The sequence below is a fragment of the Conger conger genome, chromosome 1 (genome assembly GCF_963514075.1).
Source record: "Conger conger chromosome 1, fConCon1.1, whole genome shotgun sequence".
NCBI lineage: Eukaryota > Metazoa > Chordata > Actinopteri > Anguilliformes > Congridae > Conger > Conger conger.
This window is the reverse complement of record NC_083760.1, coordinates 64,301,818-64,328,243: the sequence shown is the minus strand read 5'-3', so window position 1 is coordinate 64,328,243 and position 26,426 is coordinate 64,301,818. Positions and strand designations below refer to the sequence as shown.

Below are 26,426 nucleotides of genomic sequence, written 5' to 3'. Positions count from 1 at the left end.
TTAGGAAGATAAGAAATGAGCCTGGGTGTGAGATTGTTCTCAATTATTCACAACAACAAACAGCTGTATAAACATTCTATTCAGTCACTCATTAAAACGCAATGCTGTTTTCTCAGGGGGCCTTACCAGAGAACAGAATAATCATTATCATTAGGCCTGTGATCTCCAAGAGGCTATATTAGCTTGATTTACCTCTTGATTACCGGAACATTAAATTAGAAACTGTTTAAACGCTTAACAAAAATATTTTAATGGACTGAGTTTAATGAAATGATGTTAGATGAATGATACTTGTTGGTTTTCTCAGTTACAGTGGGCACAACAATTTAAAACCTTGGAGTGAAACTTCCCCAAAGGCCATACAAATACAAATGGCAAATAACCATATACAGTAGATATGTAAACAGTAATTGTTTTCACTGAATTGCTATCCTAACAACTATGAAATCGAACATAATGTTATTTTCTGATGAATTTTTGATGAAACAGCAGAACAGAAATATTGGGCATGCATACCAATTGTATTTAGCATGCATGTGCCATGCAGGCGAATAGTCCACTATGTAGTGAAGAGCATTGGTGCATAGTGTGTTAAGGTCTTAAGTGTGCTTGCTTACACCTCTTAGATCTTTTTGCTGACTTCTTGTAAATACACTGTATACATGTATACGAGGTCAATATCTTGTTTCCTACAACTGCTAATCTTAACATGGTTACCAGGTTGAGATAACTCATATTCTAGGCTACTTGATCTTGATCAATCTTGGTGGGAGCTCTTGAGCCCACAGGAACAGAAAAGTGAGTTTAGCTGTGTTTACAGTTTGTATTATATTCACACATACAAATGACTGTAGAAAAAAAAATCAGATTCACTACAGCTACTGTGATGACTGTTTTTTCCAAGGTAGCCTGTTTGAATGAGTAGTGCAAGGGGGAACAGCTGACTGGCTCAATAGATTCTACATTACCTTTCTGATTTTCCATCATTGTGTTCTGTTACTGTATCATCTTTCCAGAAAGCCATTTGAGTTCTGTACAGATCAGGTTGCTGTGCCCTCTCCCGCAGACTCTGATGGAGGACGCGGAGCGCTGCAGGCACAAGATGCAGACGGCGTCCAGCCTCATCAGCGGCCTGGCTGGGGAGAAGGAGCGCTGGACAGAGCAGAGCAAGGAGTTCGCTGCCCAGACCAAGCGCCTCGTCGGTGCGTTTAACCTCCTGCCCCGCCCGCAGAGAACGCCCCACACATACAGTACCACAGTACTAATGTTTCTGCAGTCTCACGGCAGGGCCCGGTCCTCTCTGCTGCTCTCAGGTCTGAAAGACTGATAGGTGGTCAAACATTCTCTGCAGTTGTTATCAGCTCCCTCTGATAAATAGTGTATAATTTGCGGGGTTTTAAAGGTCCCATATTGTTCAGTGTTTTATTTTAGGTCCTGATATACTATACATTTTTGTGTGGTCTTAAGTGCCAAAAACAATCTCTATCCAGGTTTACGTGTCCATTCTCCGGTGCTTCTCACAAGCTTGACCGAGAACAGGCTGTTTTAGTGACTGTGTCTTTAAGGCTCATTGATACCAGTGAACCTGTTATGATTGGCTGGCGAACTCCAAGGAACTGAATACCGCCTGTGCCAAGGGCTTGGATTTGTTCTGCCTTCAACTCCTTTATAATCCACATAGCAAGGGAAATGTCATTTTCCATAATATAGGTTATTAATATTTAATGTTTTTAGTCTTTAAATGTTTTCTGTGTTTCTTCTCTGGTTCAGGTGATGTCCTGCTGGCTACTGCATTTCTGTCCTACTCTGGTCCCTTCAACCAGGAGTTCCGTAACCTGCTGCTCTCCGACTGGCAGCGGGAGATGAAGACGAGGCGTATCCCATTTGGAAACAACCTGAATCTGACAGAGCTGCTGATAGACGCTCCCACGATCGGCGAATGGAACCTGCAGGGACTGCCCAACGATGACCTATCCATTCAGAATGGAGTCATTGTCACCAAAGCTGCCCGATTCCCCTTGCTTATTGACCCTCAGACACAGGGCAAGATCTGGATCAAAAACAAGGAGGCCAGGAATGAGCTGCAGGTACAGACCAGGTCAACACTTTCCGCGGTCTATAGAATAGCTCTGAAATTATTATGTCAACAATACAGCCAATGCAGCGTGTCTGAGTGGAGGCACTTTTTGGTGGTCAAAAAAAAGATAATTGGGCTGATGTTATCTTTACAGAATGATTAATGCCTAACCCCAGCCTGCAAACATAACCCTCTAGCCTCCAAAGAAATATTACATTATATTATTTACTGTGCCAGAGTTAACCACATGAATATACCAGGGCATACTGTGTAAACACAATGAGCTGTGCAGAAATAAAGTGACAGTGGAGGTACATTTCTTTCTTCAGGGATAAAATTTCCTAAATGTACATTGAAAGTACGGTAATGTTCTCTTTGGGTATAAGTGAGTATGTTTTCCCAGCAAAATGATATAAAATGAATTGTATATTGCTAGCTAGGGGTACAATGTTATGTACCAATAGGGTACTACCCCAGTGACAAGCATTGGTACCTTTATTTCTGCGGGTGGAAGTTATGGGGCTGTATTCCTTTTGCAGATCACTTCCCTGAATCACAAGTACTTCAGGAACCATCTGGAGGACAGCCTGTCTCTTGGGCGCCCCCTGCTGATTGAGGACGTGGAGGAAGAGTTGGACCCAGCACTGGACAATGTGCTTGAGAAGAACTTCATTAAGACCGGTTCTACCTACAAGGTACAGGGCCACCAGAGATTTCTCCAGAACCAGCACAGGGTGTGACAGTAATATACTAGACCATTCTTGACCATTCAAAAAATATAAATATTAACTATGTGTGCATCCGTTAAAAGAAAATAAGCAATATTTGAAGTTTAAATAATATCTGGTCACAATTTACGATAAGGTTACATTAACTGGCATTAACTAACAAACTACTAGGAAGTGAATCTGTATAGCTTTGTTTTTGTATTTGTTTTTGTATTTGTACATTCATTTTCACAACTACATTAGTTCATGTGAATATTGGAATGAAAAAAACAGTTAATGTATTTGTTAATGGATAACTAATTATAACACATTAAACAATATTCTCCTATGTCTAAATACTACTGTAACTAATACATTAGTTAGTAGTTGACAAATAAATAAACGAAATAAATGTTAATTCCATGCTTAACTAATTCTTGTTAACCACTACGTTATTTAATACCAATTCATGTACCTTATTGTGAAGTGTGACCGAATATCAAAAACAATAGCAAAAACATTTTGTGTATTAATGTACGGAGGAACTGAAACATTCTGTGTTTTTTTTCAATAATATCAATGCACAATGAGAATTCTTAAAGTATGTCAAAACAGATCACATTTGTGGTTGAGTAGAATCTTTGAAGCTTGCCTAAGGTGAAAAATCTAAAGTTGCTCTATTCCAGATCTTCAACTCATTATTGCCAGTCCAATCATTCCAATCAGTCAGCCTCTGTAACAGTTTTTGAGGCTGCCCTCCTCACAGATGATTAATCATTTTACAATGCATCCTTCTAGCCATCACAACAAATCACTCAATTGAAGGAAAAAATGGAAGTAATGTGTTAATGAATTGTAATTTTTATGAATAATACAGACAAGTGCTGAAAATGTACATGTAGTATACCCTAAAAAGGAAGCATTGGCTTATTGGTAATAGCATTTTGGTTCAATCTCACCTGCATGTATCAGGGTAATCCCTGTGAACCATCTGAAGTTTAAGTATAGTGTAAATAGAGTGAATATAGATTGTAAAGGACTTTACAGCCTGCAAAAGAAGAAGCAAAAATTGATAAATGCAATATGTTCATCTCTTTCTTGTAAATGCCTCTAGTACTGTAAACCGTGGTTCAGGGTCCCACTGCTTTTTGGTCATAGCTCTTTAATTACATAGGGCTGGGTGAAAACTTTTGATTTGAAATTGTACCTTCTAGTCTATGAATTGGTAAGTCTTCTTATTACTTTTGCTTTTAAAGGAGGTTCAGCTGCAATTACATTTTTGAACATTAATTATAATTCAATTCATATTAATTTGAACATTAATTATCTAACCTTTTGCTTTTTACTGTTTTAGAAGGCAAAAGTTGACTGCTTTAGGGTCTGTCTTTTATGAAAACACTATACTGTCTATTTGAACGAACTGAAACACATTTTTTTCCTGAATGCAATATCTACACTTCTAAAGCGTTACAGCACTTGTAATGAAATGGCCCTGAAGACCGGAAAAGGTGTCTATTTTGGGCTGAATGCTTGTGATAAAGGTCTTATCTGACCTGGCGGCTGAGCACGTGCTGCTGTGGTTGTGTGCTTCGCTGACAGCCCGGCCTGGGATGTCAGCAGCTGGGAAAGTGAGTGACAGTTCCTGCTGTCTCCCTGGAATAGCTCCCCGCTGCTCATTATCACAGCTGAAGTCCCAGCTCAGTCACAGCAGCTGCTTAACACCTCTAAAAACATCAGAAGTGGGAAAAACATCAGCGCCTCTTTGACAAGTTTAATGGCTAATTCTATTAATAACCAGGTGTAAACTGTTACCACGGAATTAGAATTCACGGAACGCCATTGCTGAATTTTCCATTGCATCAGTCCAAGGTGTCTGAAAAAGGCTAGTGCCCTTAATGTCGACCTGCATGTTGCCTTGTTTTTTTTATGTTCTTTGTATTTAAATGAATAAGAATTTGTATTTTTGCAGATATGTAGATCTGTATCCTTGGCGCTGTCTCAGATTGACATTGAGTCTCTGGCTCCTGTCTCTGCAGGTGAAGGTAGGAGACAAGGAGGTGGATGTGATGAGTGGGTTCCGCCTGTATGTTACCACTAAACTCCCCAACCCGGCATACACACCTGAAATCAGCGCCCGGACGTCCATCATCGATTTCACCGTCACCATGAGGGGCCTGGAAGATCAATTGCTCGGCCGGGTCATCCTGACAGAGAAACAGGTGAATGAGGGGAGAGAGGGAGGGTGCTCTAATATCACTCTGTGGAACAGATTTTGAAAGGCTTGAGAGGTATAATACTCCATCATGGGTCTGCATCCGTTTTCCTTTACTGAAGCTTACAGTTCAGCTAGAAGGGCCTGAGGCAAAGTCTCAGCCCTGGGAGAAGTGTTTGAAGTGGCCATGATCTGCTCAGGGGTGTAAGCAGGACATGTGTATATGGTCACATATACAGGAGGCCCCCTTTCTTGTGCTTCTTTACCGTTTTTATTGCTCTATATTTTTAGATTTAAAAAGAGAGAACAGCTAAGCTGGAACATTCTTGTTCATTTTCAGTGTTTATATAATGTACACAGTATGTTAACTGTGGGCGATTACTCCTTGAAACAAAATCTAATAAATAGAAGTTTAAAAAAATCATTTTGTGATAAACAAGCAAGATGTGGATATAGAAAGTCTGGGCATTTCCTTTATTTTGATGCTTGGATGTTTTACGAAAAAGCTTTGTTAACAAAATTGTGGATTCCAAAATTCAATTTCGACTGCCGCTGTGATAAAAATAACTTGTTAAACAATGCCCAGTGGGGAAAAACTGCTCAAATGCATGGAAGAGTATGAAATATTCAGAGCACATTAAGTTGCAAAACCAAAAATATCACATATCTTCTATGTAGAATTTTGGGAATCCAGTCTGTAGAGAGGAGCTTCAAGAAGTGTTTTGGAACAATTTGACCTCATTCAAGGTTTAAAATGGATCTTGTCAGAGCTACTAATGGCTGTATTATTGCAGTGACAGTATAATAGAGTCTTCCTTTTTGCAGAACTGGCAAACAGAAAGGTCATTTATATCCATGCAGATTTAGAACTGGACTCTGGACTTTTCATGTAGGGAAAAATGTCCCCCCTGGGTTTACAACGGGTGAATGAAAATAATTGATTTAGTTTAAAGGAGTAAACCAAAGTAGCTCTTAAGTGGTAGACATGGACAGCTGGTGTTAGTTAGTAAACATGGATTGTGAATGAATATTTCACATTGTGAATGTGGCCTCTGATGACCAACAGGAGCTGGAGAAGGAGCGGACAGACCTTCTGGAGGATGTGACGACCAACAAGCGCAAGATGAAGGAGCTGGAGGACAACTTGCTGCTCCGGCTGAGCAGCACAGAGGGCTCGCTGGTGGACGACCAGAGTCTGATCGTCGTCCTGGGCAACACCAAGCGCACGGCCGAGGAGGTTACGCTGAAGCTGCAGATTGCCACGGAGACGGAGGTCCAGATCAACGCTGCTCGAGAAGAGTACCGGCCTGGTAGGTTTAGTGATTTTTTCTTTTTTTAGGAAAATTACTTTGGGTACAGAAATTCCAATATTTTGGGAGAAGGCTATAACTATAGTTTTGTCTGAAGTTACTTCAAGTTACTTACCACAAATGCCCCTTGACCAGCCACTGTTAAGCCAGTAGGTTGAGAGAAATCTGTATATAGCTATGATATCCATCACTGCACACAAACTGCCTGGGCCAATTGAAAGCATACGAATAATAAAACTAAAAAAACAAACAAATTGAAAATCAAAAAGCGTTCAAACAAAAGTGCTGACAGCTGTTTGTTGAAAGATGGTTCTGTTAAGCAGAACATATGTTCCTTTTCAGTGCTACTAAACGTTGACGAATTCCTGCTGTCAAAAAGGTTCTATGTTTTTGTACTGTGTTTCCCTTCTTTATATGTAATGAAAATATACAGTATATATTGTACAGTGAGCTCCATAATGTTTGGGAAAGACATTCTTGTTTCTTAATTGGTCTGTATTCGACAATTTTAGATTTGTAAACGAACCATTCACAAGGGTTTTTCCTTATAGAAATTTGAAATGTGTCCCCCAATTATATGGCACCATAATGCTTGGGGACAGTATTTATGATTAGTCAGGTGTGTTCAGTCACTGTACTGTACAGGTATAAGAGAGGTATAAGAAAGCTTTCAGTATTGATTCTTGGCTTTCATTGCCTTTGGGGCCTGCTATTGCTGTTTTTCAACACAAGGACCAGAGCTGTGCTAATGAAAGTCAAGGAAGCCATTATGAGGCTGAGAAATAAGAAAAAAACTGCCAAATATCAATAATTCTGGAGCCCACTGTATATATATATATATATATATATATATATATATATATATATATATATATATATATATATATATATATGTGTGTGTGTGTATAACTATAACTATGTCAGTGTAGCACATATTACGTATAATTTATAAGGACACTCTTCTTTCAGACTCTTACATCTTTTATGGAATGTTGACAGGACATGCCAAGAGCTGTTAGCACGGCTCATTTCACATGGAACCAAACTATAGAGCTGTTTTCTGAAGAGTAAAGGGAGCTTTTTAATGAATGGTACTTTGACATGATTCATCTGTACTTTTTTCTTGATGAAGTTACATCACTTTCTAGCTGAACATAATGTATCCCCTGAGTGGAACCAGATAAATTGATAAAACTCTACCTTTGATTAATACACTTTCATTCCTCTCTGAGAGTACCTTGGGAAACAAGTTTTTCGGACTTGGCCATGGTTTTCAGAAACAAAAATGTATGAATGTATGTGTGTCCTGGTCTCAGTGTTGACTTGATTTGTGTTTAGTGGCCACCAGGGGCAGCATCCTATATTTCCTGATTACTGAGATGAGCATGGTCAATGTCATGTACCAGACCTCCCTTCGTCAGTTCCTGGGCCTCTTTGATCTCTCCCTGGCCAGGTAATGACAGCTGACCACTCTACCTCCTCTTGGTCAGTCATGCAAGTACCAGATAATATAGTAACTATGGAGGAATGGAGGTACTGTTTAAGTCACTCTGGATTCGAGTGTCTCTTATGGGTTTTACTATGCAAATAAATACTGTCATAATGTAAACTGAATTGATATATGTAAGACATATACAGTATAATATTTTGTGGTTAACAGTGCTTGCATATCCTGAATGAAAATGTATCATCCAACTTAATTAATATTTTTATGAAGCATTCATGGCTGCAAACCTTTTCCCATTTCTGCAAACTACACTACAGAAAGTACTTTACAGTCAAACACATTACATTCGTATGAATGTCAGTTGCATTTGCCACTGTTTTGGGGGAAATATTAGTTTCCTTACTTTGGCTTCACAAATATTTTTGGCAAGAGTGCGAGTCACAAGTTCAAACACTTAGTGGAGTGTAATTCTCACATTTCAGATTGCAGCACCTAAGCATGTGAGGGATTTTACTATGTGTCTTTGTGTAGGTGTGGATGGATGTTTCAGGATTCCACAGAATGTGGGTCTACAACAGAGGCACTTAATTGCAGTTTATGCAATGTAACTCTTTGACTCTGCTTTTCTTTTTATTGAACAGGTCGTTAAAAAGCCCAATTACGAGTAAGCGGATAGCAAACATCATAGAGTACATGACCTTTGAGGTGCACAGGTATGCTGCCCGGGGCCTTTATGAGGAACACAAGTTTCTCTTCACTCTCCTTCTGACATTGAAGATCGATATGCAGAGCAACCGCGTGAAACACGACGAGTTCCTGACCCTCATCAAAGGTGACATTGAGTCTCTCTCCTTTTCTCTCTTTCTGTCTCTCTCTCCTTTTCTCTCTCTTTCTGTCTCTCTCCAGTCTTTTCTCCACTGTCTCACAGATTCAAAAACGTAACTTGTTCAGTAATGAGATACAAGCTGTAAGCGGAGGCAGTGAGATTGTCTGTCTGAAATGATTTTCAGTCCACCTTTAGTGAGGTCTGGGAGCACATCTGCACGGAAATGAGCCTGATATTTTAAAATCTGAGCAAATTTTAATATGGAGAGACTAATTTGAGGACCTAAAATAATCTGTTTCACAGGGACTGTAAAGAGCTGATTAGGGAAAAAACACAGGATTTACCTGACTGATAAAGTCAGTCGTTCTCTGAGGACCACTCAAACAGACTAGACTGTGGTATGTCACAGACTTCTGGCTCTCTTTGTTTCTTGTCTCGTTACTCTTAATAACATTCCTCAATTTGGATTACTGTGTACAGTGCTCTCTGAAATGATTCAATTCTATGGTAAAAATAAGTGCAGATACCGTATGAATTAAATACAATGGATTGTGAGCTATATTCCTTGCTCAAATATGTAATATTTTCTTTTATACAAATAATAATTACTCTAAAAAAAGAAAATAAATTATTGATCTTAACAATTCTAAAAGTTCATTTCAGTCTTTGGAAACGGCTGAGGTTTGTACCGTTAAGAAATGTGAGACAGGACACATTTATGTCATGTATGTGCAGTGTACACTAAAGATACACTAAAATACAAAAAGAGTTAAGACTTATGTTTGTATATTTTAGCACTGAATATTTCAATTTCTAAGTCAAGGACCAACCCAGATCTACTTTATATTTGTGCAAAACATGATGTCAACTTTGGTAAACATATCAACAAGCATTCAAATTCCACATGATATCCTCAAGTGTCCCCAAATCTACCCAAATGCAAAACATCTGCGTATCTTTTGGACAGACACATGAGTGGTCAGAATTAATTATTAAAACAGATTTAATGCAAAAATGTAAAGAAAATTTATCTTCACATGTTTTATTCAATTGTATATGAGAGTATATTTTATAAAGCATTCCCAAAGTGTCCAAAAACCTCTCGAAGGATTACTAGTTTATCTATCTATAAGTCCAATGCAAATGCTCATTAGATGTTTTACACACGTCTGAATATTAATTCTGCTGTGTGAATGCAGCAATATTTCTAAACTGTCTGTCACCTGAATATGACACAAACATTTTGGAAAGGGTAGGAAACCCCATACAAAAAGCTTACCATGTTTTACAGTTCAGTACTGAAATTACCTAGCAATGCTACAACAAGAAACATTTACTATAGTTCTAGCAAATAGATATTTTGGCTGAACAGATTCTGAAATAATCTTCAACGTTAGTCAGAAAACAGTCATAGCTTCATAACCAGGTGGGATATTTGGTTCCATAAATATGTCTGTATCTAATCATTTGCAAAACAAATGTGTATTTCTACCAAACTGGAAATATGTCAGCCGGATATGCAATGAAAGTGACCTAAGAAAAAAACAATGTGTTTATTCAGCAACTTCAGAATTCTATATTTTTGTTCTTACATTGGAACATGATTTTTTGACATAGAGAATAAAAGGCATATTCTAACAGTCCTTGATACCATTTCTCTGAGTCTGTGGCAAATGTAGACGAAAAAAGGTGAGGAATGTAAACCATAAGTGTGCCAAGGAGGAGGCTGGAGTTTTATCGCCCTGATTTGCAAATAAGAGGCTGATTAGCATCTAAACTACTGTTTTCGCTAACGGAGAGCCTTTTTTTTTTTTTTGCAATGCCAGATTTCAAGGTTTTATTACATTGCAGTTTATATTATAGAAATACGAACGCAACAATAATTTTGGATCTCGATGACTCAACCACAAGGGGGCAGCGTTTATAGGGTCAACTGGGGTTTAAAAAATAGGTAGAATATGTAAATTCCATGTATCCTCCATCATTTGGAAATGTTGAAACTCTCAGAAGAATAAGCACAAAGGAATGTTGACCTTCTTAAGTTAGGAGGTGGACAAACGATAAAACAATACCACTTTCTAATCTTAGGTCAATAATTAATTTGAGCGGGGAGCTCTGAGTGTGAGTAGAGTGGAGCGCTAGTAGAAAGCACACAGTACTCACACTCAACACTTCACTAATACTTAGTGTGAAGAGTGAGTGCAGAGTTTAAGTGGAATAAAAGTAAAGAGAGTGTGGTGTGTGTAGAGACTGGATTTTTATTGGCCTTGTGAGAAATCAGTGCTATTCATGGTTCCATCACTTTCTGTACAACCAGACTTTGAAAGTTGGGGGAAGTGTACCTTTAATGTATTTCACAGAGATGGGTCAGATATTGCATCTGTGATCGCGAACAGATATGAGCTCCGATGTGTGAAAAGCAATTGTGTTCCCGGTGGAACGAAGCGACAATGGCTGGGTTTGCAATTTCTGTGGCATTATATTGCCTGTATGCTTTCCCATAGAATTTTGAGTTAAAGGCTTGCGTAACAATTCATTAGAGGTGATCTAATAATGGATATGTGTGGATTTATGGAAAAAAGGAAAATGAATCCCTGTGGAAAACATGGGAAACAAAACAGAAAACCAACAGCTGAATAAAAACTACAAGACAATAAATAATAAGACAAATTAAATTTTTGTCAGTAGGTAAATCCAGAAGCAAATTGGTGGCTGGAAGTATACGTATGTAAATTGCCTGATCATGACAAAATCATTTTGACTTGTCTCAATCATTACCTAGATTGCATAAGAATCTAGGACATTCTGTTGCATTGTGTTCTACTTTTTCTGATCAGTTTCATTTTTCATATATCTGGGAACTATCGACTGGGTGAAGAACTAGCTGAAGTTATATAAAATGTCCTGCTAATTTATGAATGCGATGTGTTAACTGTGCTAGTGGCCAGGGAAAGGACTGTAAAATGTTCCTACATGCAATATCAATGTCCCCAAGGCTCCTATCCAATTGTGCATATGGTCTAATCATGAATGTGCCATGGCCGTAGAAACACTTCTTGCTCAGGAAGCATGAGATAGGGGGTGAGAGTGAGAGAGAGAGTGAGGGGAAATATAGAAATGGAGGAGTCACAATGGGAAGATACAGCATTTGAGTGCAGCACATACTGTAATGGAGACTGTGCTACTTAGCTGCCTCAGCAAGGACTGGCTACAGCAGAATGTGAAGGAAGTAAGAAAGAAACGCAGAAATGCAAAATGTTCAGTCAACGCTATTTGGAATTGTGTCGGAAATTAGGAACTGACTGAAACAAGAGCATGCCAAATTATTATAAAGTACGGGCAGTGGCAGGCCTTCTGTATCTTCACCTGAACACAGGCTTCTCTCCATCTCAGTATCCGAGCTAATAGAGCTGACCAAATCACCATCTTTTCATTCTAGACTTGGAAATTAAGGTTGTATGTGATTCCCTGCCAGAATTACATTTTGTTAATATATTTTGTTACAGAGGGGAAAAAGGTGAAAAGGCTCAACAACCAGATTTCTTTTTAGTTTTTTTTTCTGACAACCTAATAACCAGGGTTTTATAATTTAAGCAGTCTAGTGGGATTTTAGGGGATTAGGATCTCTCATAAATAAACAGGCTCATGTCCAAGGAAGAAATCTGATATTGGTAGCCAGTGAATAAATGTTCAATCTTGTGTAATATATCCACCGATTGTGTGGATTTATTTGGGGACTATGTGTTTTAATACTTTCACAGTGTTTTTATAAAACATTCAACTCATTTATAAGTGTATAATCCACATAGCAATCTACAATATAGGACCTTTAAATAAAAATACACACAAAGGCCAGTGTATTGACAGGTAGCCATTTACATGTTTAAAGTTATGCATAGTCTAGTCGGTTAGTTTTATGTTGAAAGTGCGACCGGTCCAAAACGTGCACTAACCTGCTCTGACAACTGTGAACCGTAGCGCTGTGGAGTTTTCCCCTAATAGCTGAAGTCACTTGTGATACGCTATGATGGTTTTTCAATACAAATACTCAGAGGAGCTGCATTGAGCAGTTTGTTTCACGGCTCACAGGTTGTGTTAGCCGCAGGCTGAGTTTCCCTGAAGGTCAACGTGCCAACGCAGTGCGTGCCACAAAAGGAAAACCTGTTAGACCTCTGAACCACGCTTCACTGTCTGACCCACAGGCGGTGCCTCTCTGGATCTGAAAGCCTGCTCTCCTAAACCTGCCAAGTGGATTTTGGACATGACCTGGCTGAACTTGGTGGAGCTCAGCAAACTCTGGCAGTTCTCTGACATTCTAAATCAGGTGTGTTACGGTTAGGGCTCACCAGGACCACAGATCAATGCTTTCTACAGTCAGCTTCTGTTCTATTAAGTCACATCCCTAATGATGCCTTTTCAGAGTTTAAACCCCTTTAAACATTTCAGCGCCTCGCATTCTTTATGTTATGCTGACTGCTCTGCAAGTGACAGTCGTCCCTGTCTCAGGGGACCTTCTGCTCAATGTGCTGTGAAATTAGCTTGCTTCTCACCATTTTAAGTCAATTACTTGTTTGATGAAATGGGATGAAGAGTCTTTTGTTTTAATGAAATAGTTGTTTCCAGCAAATGGCAGGACATGCTCTTGATGCTGATCTCCTCAGAGACTGCCTCTTGTCTTCCTGTAAACAAACCAGTGTCTTGAATCTCAGCACCTTCCCTGATTCTTACTTTGAAAGCACTGAGCAGGGAAAGCTGTATAGGCTGGTCCTAATCACAGCTCCCTTCAGGCTGCATGTCAGTACCTGTGCGTTTTTGTTTGTCTTCCAGTCTCAAGTGTGCTGTGTGTTTCCCCCAGATCGGCAGGAATGAGAAGCAGTGGAAGACTTGGTTTGATAAAGAGGCCCCAGAGGAGGAAGTCATCCCAAGTGCTTATGACCAAGGCCTGGACTGCTTCCGTCGCCTGCTCCTCATCCGCTCCTGGTGCCCTGACAGGACCATCGCTCAGGTCCAGCCCCGCTGCTTTTCCTTTTTCCATATGGGTCAAAGTCTGCTTTCGTTTTTCCATTCACTACCCCAATCGATGAATAAATCATGACACTCCCCTGCAATAGGAGATGAAATATGTATTTCATAATGTGAGTCACCTTTATTTAATTCGGTTCAAATGCTGGGATTAAAATGGCAGTGCTAATTTAGCTTGTATTTTGTCGACGGGGCTAGAAAAATCCAATCTAATATGCTCAAAGAAATTGAAAGCTGGTTCTTCATAAGGTTGTTTTAGGGGTTTAAAGGGAGACTACACTGTGGTATCCTTGGTCAAGCCGGTGGCACAGATCTAGGTAATGAAATGTGAATAGAATGTGAGTATCCAAAAACATTTATGCTCCTGGATTTAGGCGGAACAGGTAAAATCCACCTGGAAATCCCTTTAAGCACTTGTAGTATTATGATGTTGTGTTATTGTTTTTGATTGTGTAAAGAGATTCTGTTTTCTTCATCTTTCCCAAGGCTCGGAAGTACATCATGGACTCGATGGGGGAGCGATATGCGGAGGGTGTGGTTCTTGACCTGGAAAAAACGTGGGAGGAGTCAGACCCCCGGACCCCTCTGATCTGCTTCCTGTCCATGGGCTCTGACCCCACAGATTCAATCATCGCACTGGGGAAGAGGCAGAAGATTGACACCCGCTATGTGTCCATGGGCCAAGGGCAGGAGGTCCATGCCCGCAAACTTCTGCAGCAGAGCATGGCTAATGTAAGAGTGCTGGATCACATGCTTATAGTCCTCTCTTTGCTGCCTTTGCAAGTGCTACAGTCCAATGGAATGAACAGGCCTGTCATTGGCCTCTCATATCCAGTGTCACCTGGGGGTCTTACTTTGGCTTTAGATTGGAGTGGGACAGGACAGACGAATCCTCATAAGAACCTTGTAGCTTTAACATGGTCGGTCAGTATTGGATATTTGTGGATATGGGGGCCCTTTGTTGCTGTAAGTGCTGTTGTCTGCCAACTATGGCTATCAGCAGTTGATATCGGTCTGAAGCTGCTACAGTGCATTTTCACAATTAGCAGACATTCTCCATCTGTCCATTATCTTAACCCGCTTATCCTGAACAGGGCCGCAGGGCGGCTGGAGCCTATCCCAGCATACATTGGGCGAAAGGCAGGAATACACATTCTGCTAATGTAAATTTTTCTAACAGATGATTGTTTTTTTTCTGCATCTGGAACAAACTGTTGCTGTCATATATTCCAACTAACCATTTATCCACTATCACCATTGGCATACTGTTGGATATGTCTAATGCGTCTCAACATGTGACTATTTTGGTTTAAATGAGTTTATTTAGAGTGGTGGCCCAACAGTTACACAATTAGATGTTGTTGATATTGTTGTTGTTTACCAAACAGGATACAGCGCCTATTACCAACTTTTATGTTTTTTGTCTGGGTTATTGCTGGTGCCCAATATTGGAGTATTTTTCTTGACTAACAAGTGATCAAATGTTGATACTTTAAATGTTTATAATTAAATGTTAAAAATATATATCACAGCTTTTTCTTCAGGGAGGTTGTTGATAATAATATTTTAAATAGCATCCTCTTTTAGGCCTGAGCTGAACGCTTTCTTAATGTTCTGTTTTGCCAGAAAAAGAGTGATTTATTTTGGCTAATGTCAGGCATTAATGAAGAGCTGCAGTATCATTACATGCTATTACATTAGGGAAGGCAGCCCTTATCATTCCCAGTAGCTTGATTCGCCATTACATTAGGGATAGCAGGGCTATCATTATCTATAGCTGTGTGCATGGTTTTGCATATTTTCAAGTATTGGAAAATATTTTATTTAAGGAATCATATGAGCGTATGGGTATGCCCTATTCAACTTTTCTGAACCAAAATATGCCTTGTCAACGTCTGTTTTGCTAAATTATTCACTTGAACATGCATAACTGTCTGCATGGTTTACCCAGTGGAATAACATTAAGATGTCTGGGTCAAAACAACCACAAAAATGTTAAAATGGTTTCTGTCTCTGGGTGCTTACGTTTTCCCGGCATGGATTTATGGGTCATTTGAATGCATCCCTTGTATGTGAGAACTGTTGTGATGAAAGTCCAATGTTGAATTTCTATATGCAGTTGGTTTAATAAGAGTTTTGTTTGTTTTTTTGTTTCCCTTTGGGATGCTCATAATCTGCTTGAAAATGAGAGGATTGATATTTATTCTCCTTTGTTTTCTTTTTCATTTTGTACTTTTGTGTTACTTTATATAAACGTGCCTTGCATATTTAAAATTCTCCTTTCTCTCACTACCATCTTCTCTCTAACTGTCATCTTCCCCCCCTCCTCTTTCTTATTTGCCTCTCTCCTTTCTGTCATTCTGCCTCTCTCTATTATCCCGTCTCTGTCCTGTCTCGCTCTTTTGATTGGACAGGGAGGCTGGGCCCTGCTGCAGAACTGTCACTTGGGACTGGACTTTCTGGATGAGCTGATGGATACTGTCACGGAGACTGACTCAGTCCACGAGACCTTCCGTTTGTGGATGACCACCGAAGTCCACAAGAACTTTCCCATTACTCTGCTGCAAATGTCAATCAAATTCACCAATGAGCCCCCGCAGGGACTAAAGGCGGGACTAAAGAGAACATATGGAGGTGTGTGTGAGCTTTAGACAGCTATGGGACAGGGACAGTCTGTGATTTATTCAGCTGTGAGACTGCCTGTGTGTGGTTCAGACAGCCATGGGAATGTGCCTGCCAGATTCAGTCCCATAGCTCTGTAGCAGTGTCTGCCCGTGGTTTATAGAGATGTGGTTTTGGACTGAAGAGGTCTGGCACAGGAAATGATATAGCAACAGTGTTGGTGATTATTTGTTACAGAAACAAAACATTAAATTGAAGTGCACTTCAGGTGATGAAAAGTTATTTTGTATTAGTAGGGTACAATGGTCACTCTGGTCTGCGTTATTTATGTGATGAGCCTGTAGATATCTGTTAAGAAATTCAGGCTGGATCTGAGAAAATATTCTGTGTCGATAAGTTAAGCAAACAGCGTGTTGAGCTACTATAGAGGCTCCTGTTCATGTGGGATGGTTGGATGTACAGGAGACCGGCTGAATCAGACGTGAGGAATGATTTGATCCACAAGCTTTCGTTCCACAGGCATTAACCAGGACCTCCTGGACGTCAGCAACATGGTTCAGTGGAGGCCGATGCTGTACGCTGTGGCCTTCCTTCACTCCACAGTCCAGGAGAGGAGAAAGTATGGATCCCTGGGCTGGAACATCCCCTATGAGTTTAACCAGGCTGATTTCAACGCCACGGTGCAATTTGTGCAGAACCACCTGGACGACATGGACATCAAGAAGGTCTGGTTTCCTCAGACATTGTTTCTGCTTTCCCTCCATCCATGGGAAAATACATGCAGCGCAGGCATGAAGTGTCTTCACCTGCTGTGATGTTGTTTCAGGGTGTGTCTTGGTACACGGTGCGCTACATGATCGGAGAGATTCAGTACGGAGGAAGAGTGACTGATGACTATGACAAACGTCTCCTGAACACATTTGCGAAGGTCTGGTTCAGTGAGAACATGTTCGCGGGGGACTTTGTCTTCTACAAGGGCTACAGCATACCCAAGTGCAACAATGTGGACCAGTACCTCCTGTACATCCAGGTTAGTTATAGCCTGTAGAGCAGGTCTCACAATGCATGTCTCACAATGCGCAATGCAGAAAGGAGTCTTTCACCCGGAAAGTACGTGTCTCTCAAAGACAAAGAGGTCTACCTCTCATAAAATAGGGTGTGCCACTCACAGTAAAAGAGCATACCTGTCTCAGCCCGTTCCCTTATCTGTGAGCTCTGTTTTATTTTGAGACCATCAAATAAATAGACTGGCTGGTCACACAGGGAGGCACTCTGTCACACTCAGTCCCAGACACATAGGAATGTTCCTCCATCACAAGTTCATTATTATTAATGGAATGTGTTCCACGTGTATAAATAAAACGCCAGAGAAAAATTATACTGCTCATAAAATGAATTGTCCCCATGGAAACCCAGGCTCTTTCCCACCCAGCTTATCTTTCTCTGTTAGCTAGTCACATGGCATCATTTTAGAATATTTATCCATTTTCATTCATCAGAATTTATAAACCAAACAAAAAACAAACAAAGAAATAAAGACATGAATCATATTTATTATGTGCCAGACACTCATAATGTAGAGGGCTGACATAGACTGTCTGTTCCAGGACATAGCGTAACAGCAATAGAACAGATGTTAGACTATGAGTGTGATGGATAATACTATAATATTATGCAATATCACATAATATTGATAATTATTTCTGATTAATGATGTTTCGTATTTCAGGGTCTACCTGCTTACGACACCCCAGAAGTGTTTGGCCTGCACCCCAATGCTGACATCACCCACCAGAGCAAACTGGCCAAAGATGTGCTGGACACCATCCTCAGCATCCAGCCCAAAGACAGCTCCAGCGGGGGAGGGGAGACCCGGGAGGCCGTGGTCGGCCGACTGGCAGACGACATGCTGGACAAACTTCCAGCGGACTATGTTCCCTTTGAGGTGAGCAGTCATCACAGCATTTTAACCACTCACAAGTCGCAGGTTAAATCTGGGCAGTCATACCAGCTGTGTTTTCTGATAAATCTTGAGTATTAAAGGAACAGTTTCTCTTGCGGTTTATTTATGTATATACTGTAATATTAATAGACAGTGTATGCATATTTTGCAGTATAGCATCTTCTCAGCATTGCCCAATTCTGTTATCCACTAAAGTATACAGTATAAAGCAGTTGACCTGGTTTCCAGGAAGGGGACCTGAGGGAACTGTTTTTGAGCTTATGGAGAAAAAAGTGATTTATGAATATCTTGCTGCCAGTAATTGTAAGTGTGGTCCATTTGGACCCCTCTCGCTCCTTTGGGTTACAGCCGCTTTCATTTATAATTGCTTGTGTGAAATGAGATGTGTAAAGGGGGGACTACCGGTGAAGGGCGATTGTGGCTGGATAGGTCAAGAGATAGTATCATATTTAGCTTCTGCAACTACTGTAGTTTCATATAATATATTAATGATATGTATATATGATATCAATGATCAGATACTGTAATTCATGAATTTAGATGTTTTATACCAGCCGGGTCAAGTGTATCAAGCACCAAACGGCCATTTTCTAAATTACATATTTGCTGTACGGAAGAAAAATGTAGCTACCAAATTTTAATTGGTGCTTCATATTTTTCATATATTTGTCATTTATATTTTATGTGGAAAATATTCCTAAAAAAGCAAATATTTGCATTTGTGTCCACATTCAAAATAAAAAAATTTGATTGGAGGGAATTATTATTATTATTATTTATTTTTATTTTTATTTTTTTCTGATTCACCTGTGGTACCTCCCCTTACGTGACTATCTACAATGCATGGTTAAATAGAATGTTCTTTCAAATAGTGATATACAGTATGTAGCAATATATGGAAATACATAGCAATTTCATTTAGATGGGCATCGGGTAGCTGCGGTTCTTTCGTCACGCGTGCTGTGTGAAATGAATCACGGTTGTTTGACTGTCCTCGCACGTGCAGGTGAAGGAGAGGCTGCGGAGGATGGGCGCCCTCCAGCCCATGAACATCTTCCTGCGGCAGGAGATCGACAGGATGCAGCGGGTCATCGCTCTGGTCAGGAACACCCTGACCGACCTGAAGCTGGCCATCGACGGCACCATCATCATGAGCGAGAGTCTGCGTGACGCTCTGGACTGCATGTACGACGCACGCATCCCCGCGCGCTGGAAGAGGGTGAGCTGAGCGCCACCTGCCACAGAGGAGCGTCTACTCACATTCTGCTCCATTGTGAAGAGCCCTGACAATATTAGGGAAAGGAATGCTATATAAATGCAAATTCATTTTATGGCTGACTGAATGAAAAATCTGACTTAGCAGTGCTCTCTTCCCCTTAAACCAGCTTAGAGTGGGCTGTTGGAGAGATTTGGAGTCCACTGGGTTATAGCCAGAGTAAAATAAGTGATATGCAAATGAAATTAGTACATAAGCCCATTTTGATGTACTCAGCTCAGACACTCTTGCAGAGGAGGTCATTTTGAGTGATTTAATTTTGAAGGCATTCACTTTACACCTGCAATTATGTTGCAGCAGAATTCTTATTTGATGGCAAGTATGCGGGGGAAATTGGATGAGTTGGAGGTAAATATTCCCTCTGGGCTGTAATGATAGTCTGTGTGCTTGTGCTCGTTTAGGCATCTTGGGCCTCCAGTACCCTGGGGTTCTGGTTTACTGAACTGCTGGAGAGGAACCGGCAGTTCCAAGCCTGGATTTCTGAAGGAAGACCACACTGCTTCTGGATGACTGGCTTCTTCAATCCACAGGGCTTCCTGACAGCCATGAGACAGGTATGATATCAATGAGACAGATATGGAACAGGTATGATGTACAGTAGGAATGATGAGGCAGGTGTGGAACAGGTACGATGTATTGTAGGTATGATGAGACAGGTGTGGAACAGGTATGATGTACTGTAGGTATGATGAGACAGGTGTGGAACAGGTATGATGTACAGTAGGTATGATGAGACAGGTGTGGAACAGGTATGATGAGTCAGGTGTGGAACAGGTATGATGAGTCAGGTGTGGAACAGGTACGATGTACTGTAGGTATGATGAGACAGGTGTGGAACAGGTATGATGTACTGTAGGTATGATGAGACAGGTGTGGAACAGGTACGATGTACTGTAGGTATAATGAGACAGGTGTGGAACAGGTATGATGTACTGTAGGTATGATGAGACAGGTGTGGAACAGGTACGATGTACTGTAGGTATAATGAGACAGGTGTGGAACAGGTATGATGTACTCTAGGTATGATGAGACAGGTGTGGAACAGGTATGATGAGTCAGGTGTGGAACAGGTATGATGTACTGTAGGTATGATGAGACAGGTGTGAAACAGGTATGATTTACTGTTGGTATGATGAGTCAGGTGTGGAACAGGTATGATACACCCTGACTGACTGCGCTCTCTGCATGTACGCAGGAAATCACACGCGCTAACAAGGGCTGGGCGCTGGACCGCATGGTGCTGTGTAATGAGGTCACCAAATGGATGAAGGACGACATCACCCAGCCCCCTGCGGAGGGCGTGTATGTGTACGGCCTGTACCTGGAAGGTGCCGGCTGGGATCGCAGGAACTGCAAACTCATCGAGTCCAAACCCAAAGTCCTGTTCGAGATGATGCCTGTTATCAGGATGTATGCAGAGAACAATGGTCTGTACATATGTCTCCTGCTCCCTCCCTCTCCCTCTCCCTCTCCCTCCCTCCATCTCTCCCTCTTCCTCCCTCTGTCTCTCGCTATCCCTCTCTCCCTCTCCCTCCCTCCATCTCTCCCTCTCCCTCTCCCTCCCTCCCTGTCTCCCTCTCACTCTCCATCTCTCCCTGTTCCTCCCTCCCTCTCTCACTCCCTATCTCTCCCTCTCCCTCCCTCTGTCTCCCGCTATCCCTCCCTCCCTCTCCCTCTCCCTCCCTTCATCTCTCCCTTTCCCTCCCTCCATCTCTCCCTCTCCCTCTCCCTCCCTCCCTCTCTCCCTCTCACTCCCCATCTCTCCCCCTCCCTCCCTCCCTCTCACTTCCTCTCTCTCCCTCTCATTCTCAATCCTTATCTCTCCCTCAACCCCCCCCAATATGTTAATGTTTTAGACAGTACTGATGTTTAGAATTAACAATCAATATAGAAGGTCAGTACTAATGTGTGTAATTGGTGATTTTTTAAAATCAACAATCAATGCTCATGGGTCTACATTTCATACATTGATCGTAATACCATAAATACAATCATCGGAAATATGATCCAAACTTCAAAGGATTTGGTGAAAAGTGTAGTGTGCTCACAGGGTATGCTGAGCATTGACAATACTGTTGCACCCAGAATGCAAAAACATAATTTCATTTTTCTGTTTCATTTTTGCTTTATTTTAACTCAGTGTGTAGCAGTACCTGGGGATATATGGGTGTCCTTGGTTGATATCACTCTGTAAACACAGAATTTTACGTGACACGTACCCGACCGTTATTATTCCATTGTTTATTTAGGTCAATTACCTGAGGCACCAGGACTGCAGTAAACACATTTTCATGCGTCTTAGGCTATCTGTTTTGCTGACAATCTGTGGTTGAGTCATCCATCGCTTAGAGAGAGTGAGACGAGCGTTTCTGTGAGGATGAAAGACAAAGTACTGGCTAATTATCAGGTTGTTTTAGTCGTTAACATGTTAGCAGACTGGAACTGACTAACAGCTCCTGGAGTGTGTGAACAGTGGGATATCCTCCTATCAGACACAGCAATGTACATATGTCTGCGTGCTGCTTTAAACAGGAATTCTCAATTTACAGTATGCTGAAAAATATGATTAACTTGTTTGCTATTGTCCTTTCAGGTGTTAAAGATCCCCGCTTGTACTCCTGTCCCATATACAAGAAACCTGTGCGGACAGACCTGAATTATATCGCTGCTGTCGATCTGCGCACCGCAGCAACGCCAGAACACTGGATCCTGCGGGGAGTGGCACTGTTGTGTGATGTCAAATGAGCTCCCAAAGACACGCAGAGCAAGTTTACACCAGTTGGAATGGTGATTTTCTGCATCACCCAGACTAGCTCTACTGGTCTCCTGGGAAGAAAGGATTCTTGTAATTTAAGAAAACTATTACCATATACCATACTGTACTAAACGTGTATTATTTTGAAGATTTTTATTTTATATTCTAGACAAATGTTATAGTAACTGTAAAGCTAAAAAAATAAATTTTAAACTGTTCATGAATGTGTTATAGTGTTTCTGCTGTATCAAGTTTGATTTGGCACAGTTCCTTTTTTAAATGTCGGAAACAAACAGACAGTTTGGTTTTCCCAGTAGACTGTAAAAGTTGAGATGCAGCTAAGATGTGACCAGTGATGCATGAGCACCTGCTCTGAAAAGTATATCTCACAGTTTAACAGAAGCACAAAGCTTTGATTTAATAGAATACATTTAACTCTTGGCTGAGTTCACAAAATATTTTGCATACAGTTTCTGTAAATATGGTCATTAGACCTGGAGGCCTCATTTATAAAATAAAAAAAATAAAAAGACTTAAATAAAAAGACTGTGAACAATTGTATTAAATGGTAACTTGTGCAGAAAAAAATAATAGCTAATACATCCCACTGTGACCTGTATATGAACGGATCTAAATGTAAATGTACACGTTTGCATGAATTACCTGCTGGTTATGTGATATGTGGTACTGCATGTTTGAGTTCCTGAAGTGGGCTGTGTGCGTGCTTGAAGAACATTTAACTGATATGGCTTGAAGAGTGCAAGAAATGTTGAAAGCAACATTTATTTATTTATTTATTTATTTATTTATTTAGAGGGTAATGAATGTTATTTCATTCACAAGACAGTTCAGTTAAGATTTATATACAGTAGGTGCGTAAGATGCAGACATGCTACTTTAAACTACCATAAGGCTATAATTATTTCTTTATAATTCTAGCATACACACAGCTTAGGAAATGATTGTAAGATTAGGTTTAACTTTAAATCCAATAACTTTTTTATGAATGAGGCCCCTGTTCTCAAGGCTAAAGAAAGACAAAGGCGAGAAATTTGAAATACATATAAACTTTTAATGAATAAGTTTTACAAAAACGATGGCATTAAAACATCAAAACACTTTCTTTTTTATTTAAAAAAAAAAAAGTCTCCTACTGCACTTAAATACCGTACTCAGCACACGATCCTGCTTATGAGATACTGGAGAAACGGTGGCGCTCATACACCCCAGAGTCTGTGCATCTAAAGACGAGGCGGACCTATGTACACGTGCGGGAGTTTGTCTTCAGCCCCAGTGCTCTTCACCCGCAGGGTGCTTTATGCCATTACGTTTCCTTGGGAGAGAGAGCGTGTCATCTCTGTGTGAACAAAATAGGTCTTGAGTTCTCCTTTTCCCTTTACATTGATAATCCCTCTGCAGGAGCACAAGTAACCCAGCGTCACTAAGACCCGACTTGTTTCCTCCGTGACCTTGAGAGACAGAGAAAGGGAATATCACAGGACTGCGGGCTACAAGGTGGGAGAGAGAGAGAGAGAGAAAGAGAGAGAGAGAGAGAGAGAGAGAGAGAGAGAGAGAATATCACAGAACTGAGGGCTACAAGGTGGGAGAGAGAGAGAGCGAGAGAGAGAGACAGACAGAGAGCCAGAGAGAGGGAGAGAGAATATCACGGAACTGAGGGCTACAAGGTGGGAGAGAGAGAGAGAGAGAGGGAGAGAGAGAGGGCGAGAGAGATACAGAGAGAGAGAGGGAGAGACAGACAGAGAGAGAGAGACACAGCGAGAGACAGAGAGAGAGATATTGGCAAACATTGTACATACTGTATGTGTGGAACATCATGTTTAGCCTGCAGTAAAGGTGATAAGACATGGTGGTGATGAAGGGATCATAGCTCTCCCACTTCAGCTGGAGGAGCCAGTCACCTGTATTTTGCCCAGCACCCCGGTGCTGTCCATCCTGCTGGCCACGTTCACCGTGTTCCCCCAGATGTCATACTGGGGTTTCTGTGCTCCAATCACCCCAGCGATCACTGGACCATAGTTGATACCTGATGAGGAAGGGAATTCCTTAGTGAGACCAAGGCATAAATGACCAACCTGGAAAATGGCATTCCTTCATTTCACACATAAATGCAAATCAGATTTTTAGTTTTACCAATGCAAACAATTTCCCATTAATTGTAACTGATAAACTCCCTAAACTGTAGGCTGTGAAGAATAAAACTACCGTCATAATTAAACTATGATTCAGTGTTAATGTTGATTAAATACAGGCGGTTCACATGCAAAATCAACACGCTTGACAGTAAGGATTTGTCTTGTCAAGAAGTAAGCCAAGGCTGAAATGAAACTACATTTTCATGCCAGTGACAGTGTCTGACAGGGTCTGACAGTATCTGGTATCTGCAGACATAGAATATATCTCTCAAGGCCAGCATCAGATAGATATTGAAAATAGTGTTCCCCAGTGAGTGGAAAATTGCTTGTAAAATTACAAGTAAAAAATGCATTACAGTTCAGCTAAAGTTTTGGGCATAATTTTATAAATACTAAAATGTGTTGTTCTTGGGGTTTGAATCAGTTAACTCCAAAGCGTGAAAGCCTACAGCTCAGCATGCATGGTACATGCCAATCCTGTTCAGTGGTCTTTCAAATTAATTTACACAGCTAAGGTGTTAGAACGCAGAAGTTCAGACATGGGATTAAAGCTACGTCTCACTGATTTTATTAAATGAAGACTTCTGCCTCAGCGCACTCACCAACCCGGAGTTTGAAGTCATTGAAGGAATGTTTATTTATAACATCGAGCTTTCCAACCAGCGCAAAGGCAAACTCCACCATAGTGCCAATGTGCATGTACTGTCTGTCGTGCTCCTGTAAAAACAACAAGCACAACTTTCATATAAATCGATACTATCATTGGAAGAAAGGATCGCAAATCCCGTGCTTCATCTGAGCTCAGCACTGGTGTGACCGTTCAAGTAAAACCAGTGCTACTTTTCATATACAATAAACAAAATAAAGGGGTAATTCATATTCATATGTAGATTAGTTATTGTTTCAGTCATTCATTTGAAGTAATAGGGGTGATAGGAGGTCATATCTTTTCTGTCTGGCTGGCGATGCAGTGCTTGGGGAGTTGGAGTATTCTATCATGTGAAGATAATGATATTAAAGGGCAGTGATATTTAGAGATCTCACAAATCCTGCTATTTAAACTCCAGTAAGCACAGTGATAATCAATTCCATTACCATTTCTTCTGCATTGTTGAAGACGAAATTACCAGACACATTTCACGTGAAGAAATTGCATTACATCAGATCTGTTAGCAATGGTAATTGTTAGTTTAAAGCACATTTATATTACCGGTGGTAATAAAATTACACATTTTATGGTATAATAACTATTGAATGCTCTCAGTTTCTAATTAAGTAACAATGATTGTCTGCCTCAAACAGCTTAATGTAGCCCACCTTTGAAATCAAAGAATGATCTGTCAGCCATAAGCCTTAGGTGGAAATAAATTTAGCAGATTCCATGGTGATAAAAAAATAAATTTTTCCCATTTTGGTAGCCAATTGTACCATATCTATTCCAATTATCCATGTTACTGGGGATACCCCGCTACGACCTGGTCCCCCGGCAACCCGGAGGGATCTAGAGATCCAGAGAACGACCCTTCCTCAAGTATCGTCTCCAAGCTTGTGACTGTGACCTTGATTCTGAGGCGACCAGGGAGCTGTTGTGTGCGGTGATCCTACTAAACCCTGCCGAGTTTGTCCACATGAGCCGGCCAAACTCGGCATGCAACTGTAGCCAACTGAAGCCTGATTCAAGGCCTGTTACTTTAGCCGTGCACCACCGCGACTCACACCAGGGTGATACAAATGTACGTGCTTACCTGTGTGTACTCAGGCCCAGGTGTTGCATTAAGGCCTGTGGCTGCCATGTAGGTGCTGCCAATCGTCTTTATCTTCTCCACTCCACTAAACTTGGGCTTGGAGAGAAGCTGTCAGAGAGCCGCATACAGTGTAGGGAGAAACACATATTACACTGGACCCCAGAGTGTCGTACCATTGCCTTTTTTAATATGAATACTGAGCTAGTCAGCTAAATTGAGTAAGATCTAACCACGTGTGTAGATAACCATGTGTATTCTTCCCTGATTGCATTAGCTAATGTTATGGGAAGACTGCTGGCAATATATTTTAT

The 26,426-nt window shown here is 40.8% G+C and overlaps 2 protein-coding genes across 3 annotated transcripts in view; one reads left to right on the top strand and one right to left on the bottom strand.

Moving 5' to 3' along the window:
- dnah5 (dynein, axonemal, heavy chain 5) overlaps positions 1-22,707 on the top strand; it is a 70,268-nt gene extending 47,561 nt beyond the window's left edge. Inside the window, exons 63-80 of the mRNA XM_061243308.1 lie at positions 1,067-1,202; positions 1,771-2,087; positions 2,617-2,772; positions 4,821-5,003; positions 6,063-6,306; positions 7,645-7,759; positions 8,395-8,585; positions 12,782-12,903; positions 13,435-13,584; positions 14,088-14,333; positions 16,016-16,235; positions 16,743-16,948; positions 17,050-17,253; positions 17,953-18,168; positions 19,193-19,405; positions 19,864-20,016; positions 20,658-20,889; positions 22,056-22,707. Coding sequence (XP_061099292.1) covers positions 1,067-1,202; positions 1,771-2,087; positions 2,617-2,772; positions 4,821-5,003; positions 6,063-6,306; positions 7,645-7,759; positions 8,395-8,585; positions 12,782-12,903; positions 13,435-13,584; positions 14,088-14,333; positions 16,016-16,235; positions 16,743-16,948; positions 17,050-17,253; positions 17,953-18,168; positions 19,193-19,405; positions 19,864-20,016; positions 20,658-20,889; positions 22,056-22,207 — 3,456 coding nt within the window. The 3' untranslated portion in view covers positions 22,208-22,707. The remainder of the gene's footprint in view (positions 1-1,066; positions 1,203-1,770; positions 2,088-2,616; positions 2,773-4,820; positions 5,004-6,062; positions 6,307-7,644; positions 7,760-8,394; positions 8,586-12,781; positions 12,904-13,434; positions 13,585-14,087; positions 14,334-16,015; positions 16,236-16,742; positions 16,949-17,049; positions 17,254-17,952; positions 18,169-19,192; positions 19,406-19,863; positions 20,017-20,657; positions 20,890-22,055) is intronic.
- Positions 22,708-23,268: 561 nt separating this feature from the next.
- The window catches only part of adcy2a (adenylate cyclase 2a), a 66,509-nt gene continuing 63,351 nt past the window's right edge, over positions 23,269-26,426 (bottom strand). The window contains exons 22-25 of one of the 2 annotated variants that reach the window (XM_061241642.1): positions 26,116-26,223; positions 24,973-25,087; positions 24,137-24,261; positions 23,269-23,686 (exon numbers count right to left, since the gene is read on the bottom strand). In XM_061241642.1, the coding sequence (XP_061097626.1) occupies positions 23,534-23,686; positions 24,137-24,261; positions 24,973-25,087; positions 26,116-26,223 (501 nt within the window). In that variant the 3' untranslated portion in view covers positions 23,269-23,533. Of the gene's footprint in view, positions 23,687-24,136; positions 24,262-24,972; positions 25,088-26,115; positions 26,224-26,426 lie in introns of those variants that run through there. The other variant, XR_009708741.1, reaches the window with a different exon arrangement.